Source organism: Lycium ferocissimum, chromosome 4, assembly GCF_029784015.1.
Source record: "Lycium ferocissimum isolate CSIRO_LF1 chromosome 4, AGI_CSIRO_Lferr_CH_V1, whole genome shotgun sequence".
Classification (NCBI taxonomy): domain Eukaryota; kingdom Viridiplantae; phylum Streptophyta; class Magnoliopsida; order Solanales; family Solanaceae; genus Lycium; species Lycium ferocissimum.
This window is the reverse complement of record NC_081345.1, coordinates 59,716,776-59,736,695: the sequence shown is the minus strand read 5'-3', so window position 1 is coordinate 59,736,695 and position 19,920 is coordinate 59,716,776. Positions and strand designations below refer to the sequence as shown.

The 19,920-nt window shown below is 38.3% G+C and overlaps 1 protein-coding gene across 1 annotated transcript; it reads left to right on the top strand.

Annotated features, from left to right (window-relative positions):
* Positions 1-17,719: 17,719 nt before the first annotated feature.
* Positions 17,720-19,612, top strand: LOC132054241 (uncharacterized). Its single transcript, XM_059446285.1, has one exon. It carries the CDS (start codon positions 17,720-17,722, stop codon positions 19,610-19,612), a length of 1,893 nt encoding a protein of 630 aa, XP_059302268.1.
* Positions 19,613-19,920: the final 308 nt, after the last annotated feature.

Here is a 19,920-nt window from a genome sequence, read left to right as displayed (position 1 = left end):
AAAAAGAAGAACAAGACATAAATAAAGGATACTCTAGCATGCCACCATGACAGATATGGTTGGCTTGCTTTAGTTGAAACTGGAAGACTGTCTCGAACTAGATCACTGATAACGTGGTGCCACTAAGATTAGTATTAAGCAGTAAGTGAATTTGGTGAGCATAAATTCCAGTCAGATTATTGACCTTGCTCCTGCGTCTTACCCGTGGAGCAAGTCTTTAAAATAAATGTTTGAGGCAAAATAGAATATATATCTCAATGCTGTAAACAATATTATAAATAACCATAGCAGGTAAATTGGTACATTGAATATCAACTCAACAATAAACTATATAAACGCGTTGGGATCTCGTGTATGTTACCCAGTGGCGGATCCAGGATTTTTAATCAGGGTGTTCGGAAAAACAACTGAACCAACTTTTGCATTTGTTTAGGGTGTTCAAAAGTTAATATATGTACATGAACATAGAAAATTTACCCTAAATATACACTGTAATTTTTTGCCAGGGTGAACACCTTGAGCCTTTACTACATCCGCCCCTGATGTTACCCACTAGACCAAACTCGTATGTCCTATACAGATAGAATTGCTAGGCCAATTCATAGGGAGTCCCGAACCAAAATGCCCCCAAAAAAACCATGTGGAACCAAAATACTCCAACAAAAAAAAAAGTGACAAAAATACCTTTAGCGCAGTAATTTACTGAGCTAAATCAGTTCACGAAGACGGAGCCATTAACTGCATTAGCGCAGTATTTTACTGCGTTATAGAAGCAGTTAAAAAAAAATCTATAACGCAGTAAAATATTGCGTTATAGAAACAGTACCAAAAAAATAAAAAATAAAAAAAATTGGCTAACTTTATTTTTTGCAACACTTAGTATTTATTTCCATACTTTGACCAATGATTAGTCGTGTGTCAAGACTCCGAAACGTCAATATTTTATATAGAACCTGATATTTTTTTCTTCGTACAATAATGTAGGCTCAATACATCAAGGATACGTAAACGTTCGGATCATCATTTTAGGGGTTGAAAAGGTGCCCGAAGTAAGTTTTGTTTGTAAACTTTAGGTTTAAGTGTTCTATATACATAGACGTCCATTTTTGTTTAAAGACTTGTTGTCATTAGCTTAAGGTTTTTTTATTTTTAAGGTTTAGATTTAAGTGCGTTATTTTTTAAAGCATAACTTTATTTCTAATATACGCGGTTTTTTGCGCTCGGACGTCCAATTTACAAGATTTTTTTTTTTTTGGCAACATATTCGAAATAAAGTAACGCATTAAAAAATAACACACTTAAGGAACACTTAGTGTTATTTTCCATAAAAAGATCGCAACATCTTATTTTAATAAATCTTTTCTTTGCGGACTTAGTGTTTTTTTCATACTTTGACCAACGATTAGTCGTGTGTCAAGACTCAAACATCAATATTTTATATAGAACCCGATTTTTTTTTCGCAAGTACTATAATGGAGGCTCAATACATCAAGGATACGTAAACGTTCGGATCGTCGTTTTAGGGGTTAAAAAAGTACCCGAAGTAAGTTTTGTTTAAGGTTTAAGTGTTTTATTTTTTAAGGTTTTGATTTAAACGTGTTATTTTTTAATCAAGACATAACTTTATTTTGAATATAAATATAATTCTAAAAATATAGGGAGAAAAACTAGTTGTAAAGTGGTCAAACTTTAGATGGTCATAACTTTGCGCTCGGACGTCCGTTTTACGCGTGTTTTTTTTTAACTTGCGTATTTTTTCGAGATCTATGCGGACAAACCGCCTCGGCGGTTTGGCCGAGCCGATTTAAAAAAAAAACACCTTTTATCCTATTCAATTTCAATTTTCCCCCAAATTGGCCTGAAATTTTCAGTTTTATTTACTTATAAGATGATGATACGCAATAGATTTCAACGTAAAAATCCCGGGGTAATGTAGCTGTGAATGTCAATTTCACTTCTGCGGTTTCAATTTTTTAAAATAAAGGCAATTAATTTTCTCGACATATAAAGTTGACTAAAATAACCTTACAGTCAAACACTAAATTTTTTCAAATAAAACTTACTTCGGACACATTATTGTACCCCTAAAATGACGTTCCGAACGTATACGTATCCTTGATGTATTGAGCCTACATTATTGTACGCAGAAAAAAATATTAGGTTCTATATAAAATATTGACGTTTTGGAGTCTTGACACACGACTAATCGTTGGTCAAAGTATGAAAAAACACTAAATGCTGCAAAGAAAAGATTTATTAAAATAAGATGTTGTGATCTTTTTATGGAAAAAAACACTAAGTATTCCTTAAGTGTGTTATTTTTTAATGCGTAACTTTATTTCAAATATGTGGCAAAAAAAAAAAAAATCTTGTAAATCGGAAGTCCGAGCGCAAAAAACTGCGTATATTCGAAATAAAGTTACGCTTTAAAAAATAACACACTTAAATCTAAACCCTAAAAATAAAAAACGTTAAGCTAATGACAACAACTCTTAAAAAAAAAATGGACGTCTATGTATATAGAACACTTAAACCTAAAGTTTACAAACAAAACTTACTTCGGGCACCTTTTCAACCCCTAAAATGACGATCCGAACGTTTACGTATCCTTGATGTATTGAGCCTACATTATTGTACGTTAAAAAAAATATCGTTTTCTATATAAAATATTGACGTTTGTCTTGACACACGACTAATCATTGGTCAAAGTATGAAAAAAAACACTAAGTGTTGCAAAAAATAAAGTTGGCCAATTTTTTTTTTAATCGTTTCTATAACGCAAAGAAAAAATCAAGCGCTTAAAGCAGATTAACGGATCCGTCTCCGTGAACGCTTTAGCTCAGTAAATTAATTAATTTCGCTAAAGTACTTTTTGTCATTTTTTTTTTGTTGGGGTATTTTGGTTCCACATGATTTTTTTGGGGGCATTTTGGTTCCGGACTCATTTCATAGGTCCTTAGCAAAAGAACTGCTCGACCAATGACATGGGCCCTCGTCAATAGAATGACTAGATCAAGTCCATAAGGCGTCGCAGATAAGGCAGCTACACCAAAATCATGATAAGAGTATCAATTAAACTCAACAAAATAAGTACAACATTCAATATGTACTAGGATGTCATGGTTAGTTTACCTAAGAATAGATTAAGATAGTGCTTTTACAACTCAATAATATCATGTTATAATCGTGAGAAAGTATAACATATAGTAATAGCGCAAAATAGCATACATTTCTAAGTATGCGCTTGCCCCACAATATACAAGGTAGTTACTCAATACAATCATGCAAGTTTTAAATTGTGCCTTTGAAAAAACATTCAATTTGAATGTTAAAGTCGTCTCACTTATCTTGAAACCAACAAGCTTCTTAAACCCATAAACCCAATTCTCCTCCAATTTGACCTCTAACTGTAACGACCCGCTTGGTCGTTATAGTCTTTTCGGCACTTTGACTCCTTTCTCGATCTTGGTTAGCTTGCTTTTGACCCGAAGGGACCGTTGACACGCTTCCCGAGGTGTTCGGGGTTGATTTTGGTGAATTTTTGGGAAAAATTGGCTTTAAGCGAAAAAGAGTTGACTCTAAGTTGACTTTTGAGTAAACGGACCTTTTTCGAAAATTCGTCTATTCCGAGAGGTCCGGATGGTCATTTAGAACTCGTGTGCATATCTGGTTTGGTTCCCAATGCACTCGGGTGCATTTTGGGACTTGGGTTGGGAAATTGGAATTGAGGTATCGGGGATTGACTCGGTCAACGAGATCTCCATTCCAAATTTCGAGGCCACGAGTGCGTCCGTAGCATGTTTTTATGTGTATATGGTTTGTGAGCAGATGGCCTGTTAGTCGAAAAATCGGGTTGAGTTGTGAAACTTGAAAATTTTTCTGGTGTCTGGTGCATGCTTCGGCGGCACCAGCACTAAGGCAGCAGCACCGCTATGGCGGACACCCTGCCGATAAAGCGGCCTGTGCCATTTGGGCATGACCGCAATCTCGTCGTGGAAGCGGGTGACGGGCAGTTAGTTCATTAAATGAAGTGTTAAATGCCCTAAGTCCCTCATTTATTACTATTCCGAAATTTGAGCTTCTGGGAGCAATTCTAGAGTATTCTTGGAGAAGATTCGTGGTGTAAGTCCTTCTTATCTCTTTGCTATTCCATTACCTCTAATCATCTTAGAATCCCTTTACCTTGTTAGTTCTTTAAGTGATGGAAGATTAAAAGTGGGTTTAATAAATTTTCCTTCTAGGGTTCTAAATCATGAATTGTTGGTTGGGTTAGCTTCTTTAAGCATTGAATTGATGATTAGAATTCTTTATTTCATAATTTCTTCCTAATTAGAGGCTAATTTGTGGAATTAGAAGCTAGGGTTTATACCCAAATGTGGGGGGTTTTTTGCCTAGAATTCGAAATTGACTGAATTGTTGATTTTTCTAGCTTGCTAATGATGAGAATTGGTCACCTAGAGGTTTAATTTCATGTTGGGACCTTTAGATCCCTAATTTCACCCTTCTAGTTCATAAACCTTATTCCATAGGTTGGGATTTAGGTCTTGATAGAAGTAGGGTTTGTTTTGATGTTCTCCTTGATTCTAATTCCATGATTCGAATATCAAACCCTTAGCTAAGGAGTGATTGTTGGTGTTATTGTTGTTCGGCCTTCCAGGTAGGTAACGGTTTACCCTATGGTGAGACTTCGTTTATTGAAGCATATATTTTGATGATATTGTTGGAGAAAGCATGTAAACCTTCAGGTATGAAGTTGGGTTGGATATTGTCTTAGGTTGGGCCCTGTTGTGTGATTGGGGCTAGCCACCCCGTTGTGTTGTGACTTGATTTGTTCTATTGTTGTTGGCTTGATGCCACGTGGTGATAGTAGATACTGGAGACTATTGATACATCTTGTTCATGATATCGTAGTACCTTACTTATTGCTGTTTGATACGAGGGTAGTATTCTATATGGCTTGTGTAGCCTTTTCATGATATTGTAGGTGTACCCTTGCTTGGTACTTGTGATATTGATCTGATTGTTGACATTGAACTCATACATTGCACGCATTCTCATCCTTCATGATATACTGTTGATACATTGATGATACTTGAGGAAACACTGTGATGAGCTAGGCTCAGTTAGATGAGAGTGACGTGAGGACTGATATCTGATGGTTGTCCCGAAATCGAGGTTGTGCGTAGCGATTTTCGAGGTTTGTGCCGGGATCGTGAGATAGCGGTATCCGTGATTGTTGCCAGACCGTGAGGTACATGGACTCCGTGGGTCCCCCATGGGTTGTGCTACCGAGATGTCGATATTTCCGTCCGGAGTACATGTGTACACAACATTGCATTGCATTCACATTTCATACATTACTGCATTGCATTGCACTATGGCTTTTATTGTGATGATCTGGTGATATACTTGTGTTATTTGGATTCGAATTGAACATATTGAGACTTGGCACACTTGGATTTAGATGCTATAACCTAGGTGACGACGTGTACTCATTTTCTGATTGTGTTTGACTTATACTTGTTGATTTACCTGTTTATCTTACTTTATTGTCTGGATTATGTTAGCTAAACTTAGTCGGCCTATGATACCTACCGATCGTGGTTTTGTATCGTATCGCACTTGCTGCATTCTTTTGTGAATGCAGAATTCCAGGTGGGATCGACCTCCGTTTCTCGTGGGTGATAGTCACTCTGAGAGTTGCTTAGAGTCTACAGGGTGAGCACGAGACACGTCCGCTGCCTTGAAGATTCTTTTTTATTTATGTCTTATTTTCTATTCCGAGACATATTCAGACTTGATGTATTATTGATAGTCCAGACTTGTATATTCTAGTTAGATGCTCTTGTATGGATTGGACCAGACTCTGGGGTGTATGTTCCTTACTTCCGCATATTTTCTATACTATTATCGTTAGACTTACGTGATTTTATCTCTTCCGCTTATTTAATTAATTGTTTGTGTTTTTACTATTGTTGGGTTGAGGGTTCGCCTACCGAGGTGGAAAAGGTAGGTGCCCGCGCGACTTAGCTGATTTGGGCCGTGACACTAACGGCCTTCATCAATACAAAGTACCGGATAACAACTTCAACACTACTTATCAGTGTCATTCCCATACTTTTCGCGTCAAGTCTAACTCAAAGTCAACAGAAAAATCCCTTTAACAGAATTATGTGTGAGATATATAGCGTTTTAATTGAATAGGTGGCACTTATTTATTGGTCCATGTGAATAGTAGACCAACCCATAAATAACCTAACCTATTCGAATTTATTTGTTCGGTAATCCATGGAACCGAATTTCTTAATTAGAACCCACCATTGTTAAAGGATGAAGATGTCACGACCCAATTCACGGGTCATGATGGCACCTACACTATTTGCTCGGTAGGCGAACCATCTCCAAATCATCAATCATTTATAAGAAAGAATAATGCGGAAATTAAGTACATCGAAACTACTAAACAGTCTTGATAGTATGAATAAGTGCAGAAAAGATAACTTAGTCTTTAAAATCCCCAAAACTTGGTCTAACTCATACAAGAGCTTTTAAATACAGTACAAGTTTGAAATACAAGATATGAAACTGTCTGAAAATCTAAATAGACGGAATCATAAGATAGGAGGAGATTCGAGTACAAACGGAAGTGTCTGTTGGCTCTGATGTGCCGTGAAATTACGGCACATTCGATGCCAATTGCTTAATCTTTTGTGAATCCTCAAGTACTTTTGATGTCACTTTTTGTGTTTTTGTGTTGATTTGTAGAATAACAAGTGTTGGAAGCAACATGAGGCAAAATGAAGCAAATACAAGCCAAAGTGAACCAAAACACCACCTGCGAGTCGCAGGTACTGCATGCGAGTCGCAAGTACTGCAGCATTTGATGACAGAGATGTTGAAGAATTGAAGATAGTGGTGCGAGTCGCATGTGGGGCATGCGAGTCGCACTTGCTACAGCATATGCTGCACCACAGCTGCTAGCATCTGCAACACCTGCGATGATTTTGGAGCAACCTGCGACTGACAGGTTGCACATGCGACATCAGATGCGATTAGCATCAAACGCACAGGGGTATTTTTGTCCAGAATTTGTTCCCGTTTTGGCACTTCTATAAATAGAATTCTAGGGTTTTGGATTCATTATTCTAAACTTTTTGAAGTTATCTTTTTGTGGAGCTCATTTATTATTGGTGGTTGAAGCGTTTTAAGAGATTCTCCACTTTTGTCATCTTCTCCACTTAAGACTTTTGTAAGCTTTATGAATACTCTCTATGCTTTGACTTTATTTGTAATGAATATTAGTGGCTAAACTCATTATCTAAGATTGTGGTACCAAATGTGTTAGCTATGTGATTGGGTATCATATTCACACTTCATTTTTATGCCAAATGTGTTTTCTATTAACTCTTCATGCTTCAATGTCTTGTAATGGTGTACAACATCACTTGTGCCTTATTACCATTACTTTGCTTGGAAAAGAAAGTAGAGGTTAGGAAAAGAGTTAATAGCAACAATTTGGGGCATAACCCTCATCTAATAGCTTGAGCTAGGAATAGGAAAGCTAGTTGAGACTAAATGGGTGTTCTCATATAAAATATTCTAAGGCTTGGAAAAGCTTAGAATGAATTTTGCTAATTTGGTTGGAAAACGTTTGGCAAGAGTTAAGTGACCCTTGGTCTATTACACTTATTTATAGAAATGAGTTGAAGTGATACCCAAGTGCATTACTTTCCATTGGAACCACAACCTTAGTTCGACTTCCAAATAGTTAAATCTCATATCAACAAAGCGTAGACGTAATGGTCAAAGACCAAAATCAAACATTATTATACTCCCCTTCCCTCGAAATATAGATTAAGAGTCAAGCGTTACACTCAACAAGTATATTTCTTCATTGTATTCTATGGGGATTCGACCCCAACCTCGTTGGGTTCTATATTTGACAACGACTGCTTACTCCTACTATTCAAGGTGTAATTTAGGCGTATCAAATTTTGGCTCCGTTGCCAGGGGAATACGGTCTAGAAATTTACCAATTAGTGTAAAACTTTACTTTTAATCTTTTTTTCTTTTCTTACTTTCATCTTTTGTTGTTGTGTGTTGTGTAGGAAATATGGATGAGAATAGTAATCCTCTTCAATCTCCACCTTTGGTGGCAGTCGTCGAGGAGGCGGCGGGGGCTGGCTATGCAGCAGCAATTCAACCGCGGCCTCTAATTGGAAACTCGAGTTTTCACGTGACTAACACCATGCTACACCTGCTCAACACTAAGGGCCTATTCGTCGGTCTATCCAATGATGACCCGAATAGGCACCTTAAGAACTTTCTTGGGGTATGCTCTACCAATGTGCATCCGGGCGTCTCAATTGAAGCAGTTAAGCTACGGCTCTTCCCGTACTCCCTTACGGGGGAAGCCACGGCTTGGTTAGATGATCTTTCGTCCGGATCCATCACTACTTGGGAGGAATTGACCGAAGTATTCCTCAAGAAGTTCTTCCCTCCATCCCGGATGTTGCAACTCCGTGACGAAATCAACAACTTTCGTCAACTTCCTAATGAGGTTCTCCATGAAACTTGAATTCGTTTTAAAAAGAAAGTCAAAAGCTGTCCCAAGCATGGGTTGCCCGATAGTGTGCTTCTACAAACATTTTATAGGTTTTTGGACTCGGTCAATAAATCAGTGGTGAACAACATTGTGGAAGGATCTATTATGGATAATTCTTATGCCACAGTTTGTGAATTGTTGGATAAATTAACGAAACTAATGAAGCACGGCATACTAGGGAGTCGGAAGTAGGTGGAGGAAGTTCCTCCAAAAATGTGCTCACTCGTGAGATGATTAAGAAGGAGGAAGAGAGAGATGAATCCATGGAAAAACTTGTCACCCAAATGGACCTTCTTACAAAATATGTCATGGGTGGTAGAAGCAAAAAGGTGAATGCAGTAGGATGCAGTAGGATCTTGTGAAGGGGGTTCTCCGGATGAGCAATGTTTCTAAATGTATAATGAGGAGGCAAGTTATATCAGCAATCAAAGGGAGGGTTCCCGGCCAAACTACCAAGGTCCTAATCAAGGATCTTGGCGGCAAGGTCAAGGGAATCAAGGTTAGAACAAGGATCAAGGTAACTCAAGTTGGAGAGATAATGTCACGCCTCGAACCATGGCCTGGGCGAAACACGGCACTCGGTGCCTTCTTGCATGTGACCGAAGCGAACCACATGGCTTCTTGAATCATCATGAGGCATAACATGAGCGGAATATAACGTGAATGCATGATGAGCCTTTATAAAACGTAGTAAGTCATAATACTTAATAAAAATACTTGTTTAAACATGAGTGCGGAAATAACATGAATGAGCCAAAATAGCTATACGACTCGAATGTCGACATAACATAACCGACTTGTCTAGTCTATGAAACCTCTATCATGAGTCTGACCGGAAAACATACTTAAAGGACAAGGCCCCCCGGTATACCTTAGATGCATAACTAATCATAAAAATAAAGAGTTGACTAAACTCGAATGAGATGGGGCTCACCAATAAGTCGATACGAATCTTTGTCCCTACGAGCGAGATGTGTCATCCTGTATATCGACCTGCGTCGTGAAATGCGGGCCCCGGGCAATAAAGGGGACGTCGGCACATTGAATGTACTGGTATGTAAAGCAACTCAATGAAATAACATGGGACATGAAATAACATAATAAGAACCGAAACTGAAAACCTGGACATGACCATGAGCATGAGTATAATCATGAATACATATATATATATATAACATACGTAAAACATGATAAGTAGGGAGAGCATTTCATAAACCGACCATGTAATATCACCACGTGGGTACGTGGAGTCTGGTACCTTGCCGGACCAGCAGAGCCCCCATACCTTGCCAGGGTATGAGGTGGTAACGTGCCTGATGGATCCATTCAGTGTAAAATTAAGGTATCGTCCTAACTGGGCGGAGCGATCCTTGTCCTACGGTGGCTACGTAGTTTCAGGCTATCTGAGCCTTCTCGGTAATTCGTGCAACTCCCAAAAACAGGAACATAATATAGTTGGCTAAGAAGCCTATGATTTTCGTGAATTAACTTCTACTTGTCTTGTAATCATGATTTCACGAATTAATTTGTAAACATGGTTTCATAAAATAACTTGTAAACATGGTTTCATGAAATAACTTGTAAACATGGTTTCATGGAATAACTTGTATTTAGCATGTATGTACCTTGAGTCATGGCATGAACATAGTTATAAAATACAATTGCATGAAAACTTGTAGACATGTAGGATATTCATGAAATAAGCATTTTTATTTAAAAACATGCATGCAAGAACCCATGGAATACGAGATATGGGTTTTCATGGATTACGGACGGATTCTCAATAATCATAAAGAAATATTAAGAACTCAATGATGGAATTATAACAATTCATACATAATATAATCATGGACATGGACCTAGGGTTATCATGAGCATGGTATAGAAACCCTAGTTTTAGTAGAAAATCATAATTTATGGATTATGAGGCGTGGGGAAGAAACAATGATGTTCCCACACGTAGATAGTAACTCTACATACCTTTAGTCGCTCCAAAACTTGAATTAAAGACTTGAGCTTTGAAGAAGATTTCCAAAATCTTGAATTCTTGAACCTTGAGATGGGTTTTCTTGAAAACTCTAGTTTTAGGAATGATGATTTCTTGTTTAGATTACAAGGATATGTATTAGAATTAACTTGAAAAAATTAGAGTAGGCTTACCTTGGTGTTCTTGATGATGGAAGAGGGTAGGAGGTCGTTCTAGGGCTTGAAGGAATGAAAAATAATGATTTGAACTGATATGGACGAATATATAGTGTTCTGGAAAATTGCAGTTTACGTCCAGCACAGTGCTGGCCGTATTTTGAAATACGGGCCGTATTTTGAAATACGGTCCGTATTCCGAAAGGACTGCACTGCGTCTCTTTAGTAAAATGGCCATAACTCTTTGCACAGATGTCCGTTTGACCCCCATAATATACCGTTGGAAAGGTATTTCAAAGATCTACAACTTTCATCAAGGAAGTTTTCCCAAATTCCAAATATGTTTTGAAATACGGGCCATATTTTAAAATACGGTCCGTATTTAACAATGTAGCCTCCAAATGTCAAATTCCAGAATGCTCAAAAATCTTTGGTACCAATTTACGACTTGAAATACGATCACTGTTCATGGGCATAAACCACCATCTTACAACTGAAGAGGAAATTTCCAATTCTCACATTCTTTATCGGGTTTTCTAAGTCTGGGATCATGGTCAAAGCTTAGATTAAAGGTACGGGGTGTTACAATATCTCCCCCTTGGGATCATTCGTCCTCGAATAATGAGTCATGGTTAAGAACGTGGCTGGACATGGCTTGAATACATGAACATGAAGGAAACATGCCGTAAAACATAAGAGCTTGACATGGTTACGTAGGAACATGGTTATGGATCATCAGAACTGAATACGTGATTACATGGAAATATGTACATGGGGAACATGAAACTGAATAGCGCCTACATGAATGAGAATCATGAAACATTTGTCCTCGATTTATGACTAGTGGTTAAGAATCGCTACTGACTCTGGAATCTACAAAATTTATGGCAGGACTTCTTTCATAATTCGGACCCTCACGACATTTCTCAAATGCCTGCCAACTAACTAAAGTACCAACACACAACTCACATGGTATCTTAATATGTAAGATGTGACATAACATGTTACTGCGTCTTGAATGTATCTAACATAAATACTGAGCTGGCTTGAACACATGGATATTGGCTGAATGATTACATGATTACTATACACGTGGTTTGGAAGAAAATCCATAGGCATGAATGACATGAGTACTGGAAATAGGCACGAACATGACATGATTACCTGGGCATGAGACGCATGACGTGGGACATAAATACATGAAATTGGATGACAGGAATACATGAGTGCTAAATTGTCATGAGATACGAATACGTGTAAACATGGATATCGTAACATGGGATTTGAATGTCGAAAACACGATTGTTACAACATGAGGGTTGAATACTAAGCGCGGGTAGGATTTGGATACTTAGAGACTTGATCACAGACGTTCGTATGTCACCATGGTAATATGAGATAGGAGTATGACTTAGGCTTTGAATGTAAGCGCAACTCGATGTGAATGCGACGGACTTGAGTCGTATAACAAGAATATGATCCTAACATAGGTGTTCATAAATCTCTAGCATAGGCATGACATGAATACGTCGAATGCGAGTAGAATAATCCCGAGATAAGTACCATAGGGTACATTACAAAGATTAAAAGATATCATTTGAATATAGGAATGCACCTTACTTCTGATTATCTTGTTAGCTGTTAATCATGATTATGAATACCTTAGCTCATCTTGCTCATTCTCGTGAGCTAATTATAGAGGTTCAACCTTCGAGAAAAGAAATTATTGGTACTATTCATATAAGATACTTTGCTTTAGAGAACAGACATGACATGATGCATTGTACATGGAGGACGTAACGTGGAACATGCGTACATGGGAACGTGATTCATATGGCCTGAAACGTGAATAGCATGACATGGGGCATGGGACCATGAGCAACCTGACATTTACATGAGTACGTCATAGATGCATATCGTGGCGTCTGGACCTGATTTCATGAGTATTGAGCTAATAATAAGACATGAGTGTGATTTGCGTGGCGTACAATTATAGGCTCACTCTTGGGTCAGAGACGTAAGGCATGGATAAAACATTACTTTTAGAATTTAGATATACCGAAAGAATAGGACATGGTTCAACATAGTTTACTCTTATTACTGTAAGTCGACACCCTCATTATAAAGTAAGACTCATGAAGGCAAGGATCATAGGCATAAATGCTTCGTTCGTCAAGCACCTAAGGCATAAGTAGAAAGTCATCTCGAACATAACGAGGCCTAGATACTTAACGAAAGGAAAAAGGAATCAGGTCATCATGATCGTAAAACATTAGCTAAAGGAACATAAGCACAAATTACATAGAATCATGGGTAGGACATCCATCTTGGTTCACCTTCATTATTATCTAACAAAATCATTGTTACGATACCGTTATAAGTGGGATGCATAACGAAATGGATTGGGGCACGAGTATGTGGTAACATGTATAACATAATCATAGGGTTCAAGATTATCATCAGACTCGAAAATCACTTAGATGATAGAACATGAGAATGAGTATAAAAGCACGATAAATACGTGGGACATGAGTGTGGTAACTTTAGACATGAGCACAACCTGATGTGCGGAACATGAAAGGACATTCCTTTGCATAGCTTACTATCGTGTGTAGTCTTAATTCTTGTATCTTAAACGTGGAGTGTTAAGCTCTAACATGGGCATGACATGGGTACGAAAGGCACGAGTAGAGTATGTCTGGGCATTGGTACCACATAGTACATGAATTACTCTGGAATTGGAACTGTTATACCTTTAAAACCCGCTATTCGATCTAGAACTTTATCTCATAACATAATTACCTAGTACTTGATCTCAACGGGACAAAAATCGCATTCTACGCATCTTATCTTGGCACATGAAATTGTGATCCTCTGACATAATCTTCTTAACCTATCAACTTACAAAACACATAATCTATATCGGCACCTTATCGCACGATCTCCCCCTTAGTTCAAAAGCTAACGTTTAAAGCCTGTGGATCTCTCGAGTTAGCGATAAGTGGTCATCTAGTGGTTCTGCTAATTTCCTCTAAAATACTGACGACTCAATTCTTCCGCTTACTTCAAGCAAGTATTACTTACTTTTATGGAAAAAGCGGATGTATTACTTAAATGAACGGGTTTCTAATGTATATAACGGCATACTAGCTTTGTCGGTCTTGGGAAAACTCTTTTTTGATAACTCTTAAGGACTTCTTCTACGTAGCTTGCTCTCTTTCTATGCTTAGATGGTTTTCTTCTTTCACCAATTTCTATACCTCAAATTTAACTTAAACCCTTTGGGTTCTAACACGCCTTCGGTGTATTCAGACAGTTACCTTAGTAGTGCTAACTTGACTAAGTAACTCAAATCGTACTTCTACTAACTCTGCTGAAATTTCTAATTCACTGTGTCTATTCAAACTTACTCACTATACTTCTGTTAACCACTTGCTAGCATCATATTCTTTAATTCTTCTCCGAGTACTAAAGTGAAGCATAAGGTTATTTCTAACTTTTCCTCCTTATCGACTCTATTTTGGTTGTATACTATCTTTCTGAACTATAGACATGAATCACACTTAGGAAAATTTCATCTGTCTCAAATAAGGAATTGGAACAACTAACCCCAAACTTCCTATACACTTTCAAAATTTATATCATACTATACACATCAGGGATAAATATTTAATCACATAACCTTAGAGGGAATTGTCATATCTTTTATCTCATAGTAATATCTGCTTCTTGTAGTAACTCACTAACATCATACTCTCTAGGTCTGATCTGAATAAGCTTAAATAAATTAAAACTAACCCCACAAAAAAAAATTCAATATCGTCTGCTCATGGTTTTCTTATCGCATCAGTCCCTCCCTAGTCATGTACATAGATCATATGGAATATATATATATATATATCCAAAAAAAAAAGTCGAGACTTTCTAGTATTACAGGTGGTTGGCTCTTAGGCTATTTCACTTAGCTTAAAACTATCGTGGACAATTTATGATTCTTTTGACTAATTTCATAACAAGTTACTCTGTAGGGTCTTAAATACGAACTATCTTCCTTATCTTGTAGCTCCATGGTCGATAATCCAAATAAACTTATTCTGTAAGGTATATAACCTATGTGTACTGCCATGCCGAAACTTTTTTTTAAAAAGGTATTATCACCTGATAAACACACCATGCACTATTTGGTAAGTCTTGGGTCTCGAATTTTCCTTCTCGCCGCTTACGCATTCGATACGTTTAGAATTCGATGAAAAGAGAATGTTACTTACTGCTCTAAGCTTCATGGCACGAGTTAGAATAATTCCTGATGCCTTCATCGGAAAGCAACACATCGATAACGACTAGCTTTACATCTTCCTCATCCATTGAGACTAGGCGTATTCGGTAGAATGGGAAACAACACATGAGTTCGAGTGATTTACGAGAACACGGCTCTATTGCACGATCTAGAGTTGAAAGAAGTGAGACAATCTTAAATGTCTTGGTGGTCAATCGTTTATATGTGTGTGCGCGCACACACATATAAAAGTGACACCCACGGACACGGTTTCATAGACTCCCAGACAAAACCTAGGCTCGATACCAAGCTTTGTCACGCCCCGAACCATGGCACAGGGCAAAACACGGCACTCGGTGCCTTCTGCGTGTGACCGACCGAACCACATGGCTTCTTTGAATCATCATGAGGCATAACATGAGCGGAATATAACGTGAATGCATGATGAGCCTTTATAAAACGTAGTAAGTCATAATACTTAATAAAAATACTTGTTTAAACATGAGTGCGGAAGTAACATGAATGAGCCAAAATAGCTATACGACTCCGAATGTCTGACATAACATAACTGACTTGTCTAGTCTATGAAACCTCTATCATGAGTCTGACTGGAAAATATACTTACTGGGACAAGGTCCCCAGTATACCTTAGATGCATAACTAATCATAAAAATAAAGAGTTGACTAAACTCCGAATGAGATGGGGCTCACCAATAAGCTGATACGAATCTTTGTCCTGCGAGCGGATGTGTCGTCACGTATATCGATTACTGCATCGTGAAATGCAGGCCCCCGGGCAATAAAAGGGGACGTCAGCACATTGAATGTACTGGTATGTAAAGCAACTCAATGAAATAACATGGGACATGAAATAACATGATAAGAACCGAAACTGAAAACCTGGACATGAACATGAGCATGAGTATAAGCATGAATACATATATATATATATATATATAACATACGTAAAACATGATAAGTAGGGAGAGCATTTCATAAACCGACCATGTGATATCACCACGTGGGTACGTGGAGTCTGGTACCTCGCCGGACCAGCAGAGCCCCCATACCTTGCCAGGGTATGAGGTGGTAATGTACCTGATGGATCCATTCAGTGTAAAATTAAGGTATCGTCCTAACTAGGCGGAGCGATCCTTGTCCTACGGTGGCTACGTAGTTTCAGGCTATCTGAGCCTTCTCGGTAATTCGTGCAACTCCCAAAAACATGAACATAATATAGTTGTCTAAGAAGCCTATGATTTTCGTGAATTAACTTGTACTTGTCTTGTAATCATGATTTCACGAAATAACTTGTAAACATGGTTTCATAAAATAACTTGTAAACATGGTTTCATGAAATAACTTATAAACATGGTTTCATGGAATAACTTGTATTTAGCATGTATGTATCTTGAGTCATGGCATGAACATAGTTATAAAATACAATTGCATGAAAACTTGTAGACATGTAGGATATTCATGAAATAAGCATTTTTATTTAAAAACATGCATGCAAGAACCCATGGAATACAAGATATGGGTTTTCATGGATTACGGACGGATTCTCAATAATCATAAAGAAATATTAAGAACTCAATGATGGAATTATAACAATTCATACATAATATAATCATGGACATGGACCTAGGGTTATCATGAGCATGGTATAGAAATCCTAGTTTTATTAGAGAATCATAATTTATGGATTATGAGGCGTGGGGAAGAAACAACGATGTTCCCACACGTAGATAGTAACTCTACATACCTTTAGTCGCTCCAAAACTTGAATTAAAGACTTGAGCTTTGAAGAAGATTTCCAAAATCTTGAATTCTTGAACCTTGAGATGGGTTTTCTTGAAAACCCTAGTTTTAGGAATGATGATTTCTTGTTTAGATTACAAGGATATGTATTAGAATTGACTTGAAAAAATTAGAGTAGGCTTACCTTGGTGTTCTTGATGATGGAAGAGGGTAGGAGGTCGTTCTAGGGCTTGAAGGAATGAAAAATAATGATTTGAACTGATATGGACGAATATATAGTGTTCTGGAAAATTGCAGTTTACGTCCAGGAAGGTGCTGGCCGTATTTTGAAAGACGGGCCGTATTTTGAAATACGGGCCGTATTTTGAAATACGGTCCGTATTCCGTATGGACTGCACTGTGTCTCTTCAGTAAAATGGCCATAACTCTTTGCACAGATGTCCGTTTGACCCCCATAATATACCGTTGGAAAGATATTTCAAAGCTCTACAACTTTCATCAAGGAAGTTTTCCCAAATTCCAAATATGTTTTGAAATACGGGCCGTATTTTGAAATACGATTCGTATTTAACAATGTAGCCTCCAAATGTCAAGTTCCAGAATGCTCAAAAATCTTTGGTGCCAATTTACGACTTGAAATATGGCCCGTATACTAAAATACGGTCACTGTTCATGGGCGTAAACCACCATCTTACAACTGAAGAGGAAATTTCCAATTCTCACATTCTTTATCGGGTTTTCTAAGTCTGGGATCATGGTCAAAGCTTAGGTTAAAGGTATGGGGTGTTACAGATAATCATGATAACAACCAAGAGGGTTATAACAACAACTACAACAATCATCAGAGTTCAAATTCGTATGTCTCTCTAAAGGGGAATTAACAAAACTCTAGTGAACCGCCTAATAGCGATCCCACTAGTTCAAAAATCGAAGATATGTTGTCAAGAGTGTTGAAGAAAGTGGAATCTACCGATACCTTTTGCAAGGAGACGAGAGATGAAGTGAAATCAATGGGGCAAGTGGTAAGTTCTCACTCCACCTCCATTAAACAATTGGAGTCTCAACTTGGCCAAATCTCGTCTATCCTCAATCAAAGGCAAAAAGGTACACTTCCAAGTGATACGATAGCGAACCTAGCAAATGATGAACACAAGTTGAATGCTATCACAACGAGGAGTGGTAAGCAAGTTGGGGAGGAGACCGTGTTGAAAAAGTATGTTGTGGTTGATGATGATTGGGTTGTTGGTGAACCAATGGTTGTTGAAAAGCAAGTTGAGCCAACAAAGAAGAGGGTTACTTTTGAAGAGCCCATTGTGGTAGAGAAGGGTCCCGAAAGTGGTAAAGCCACGGGAGATGAGAAGTTGGATGATGAGGCACCTCAAACAATGAAAACTATTCCCAAGACTCCACCACCATTCCCTCAAAGATTAGCCAAAGAAGCGGATGATGGGAAATTTCTCAAGTTCATTGAATGGTTGAAGGGGCTTTCAATTAATATTCCATTGGTCGAGGCACTTGAACAAATGCCCGGTTATGCAAAGTTCATGAAGGATCTAGTGAAAAAGAGAAGGAGCTCAAGCTTTGAAACCATGGGAGGCACTCATCATTATAGTGCAATTGTTACCAAAGCTTTGGTCCAAAAGAAAGAAGATCCCGGAGCCTTCATAATTTCATGCACAGTCGGAAAATACAAGTTTGCAATAGCTCTATGTGATCTTGGAGCAAGCATCAATTTGATGTCGCTTGCTATATTCAACAAGTTGGGTTTGGGCACTCCCCGTCCCACTACGATGAGATTACTTATGGCGGATAGAACCGTAAAGAGGCCCGTCGGCATTCTTTATGATGTACTTGTGAGAGTGGACCGGTTTATTTTTTTGGTCGATTTTGTGATCTTGGATTGCGAAGTTGACTTTGAAGTGCCCATAATCTTGGGAAGACCATTCTTAGCTACGGGGCATGCCCTCGTGGATATGGAGAGAGGTGATTTGAAATTGAGAATGAATGATGAAGTGGTCACCTTCCACATTTGCAAATTTATGAAGCAACCGGCGAATATGAGTGTCGTATCGGTTATTGATACCATTGATGAAGCCATCGAATCAACCGTAGAACATGAACATATGGGTGAGATGCTAGCGGTAGTCTTGATGAATTATGATAGGGATGATGATGAAGAGTTTGAGGAGACGGCGAACGCTTTGATTGGGTTGGGGTCATATCACTACAATCCAAAGAAACTTGATCTTGATTTAGAGAACCGGGCATCTCCTCCCGCAAAGCCCTCCATTATTGAGCCTCTTACTTTGGAATTCAAACCTCTTCCTTCACATTTGATGGTGATCTTGAGGAGATATAAGAAAGCTATTGGTTGGTGTATTGCGGATATCCAAGGGATTCCGCCCGGCATTTGTACTCACAAGATCCAACTTGATGAAGAGTGTGAACTAAGCATCAAACATCAAAGGAGGTTGAATCCTCCTATGCAAGAGGTATTGAAGACCGAGATCATCAAGTGGTTGGATGCTGGGGTTGTGTATCCGATAGCGTATACCTCTTGGGTAAGTCCGGTCCAATGTGTCCCCAAGAAGGGTGGAATAACTGTGGTGCTAAATGCTAAAAATGAATTGATCCCTACACGCTCGGTCACCGGATGGCGGGTATGCATGGATTATAGGAAGCTGAACAAATGGACCAAAAAGGATCACTTCCAAATGCCTTTCATGGATCAAATGCTTGATAGGCCTGCAGGAAGAGATTATTATTGCTTCCTTGATGGTTATTCCGGATACAATCAAATCAAAATTGCTCCCGAAGACCAGGAGTAAACCACTTTCACTTGTCCTTATCGGACATTTGCTTTCAAGAGGATGCCCTTTGGGCTATGTAATGCGCCCGCAACTTTTCAACGTTGCATGATGTCTATTTTCTCCGACATGGTTGAGGAGTCCATAGAAATCTTCATGGATGACTTCTCCGTGGTTGGGGACTCTTTTGATGGGTGCTTGGAAAATCTTGCCCAAGTATTGAAAAGGTGCGAGGAGACAAATTTGGTTCTCAATTGGGAGAAGTGTCACTTTATCTTTAAAGAAGGAATTGTCTTAGGTCACAAGATTTCGGAAAAAAGGGCTTGAGG

Coding starts and splice junctions, on each gene's coding strand:
- LOC132054241 (XM_059446285.1), top strand. CDS start 17,720: ATGTTGTCAAGAGTGTTGAAGAAAGTGGAATCTACCGATACCTTTTGC.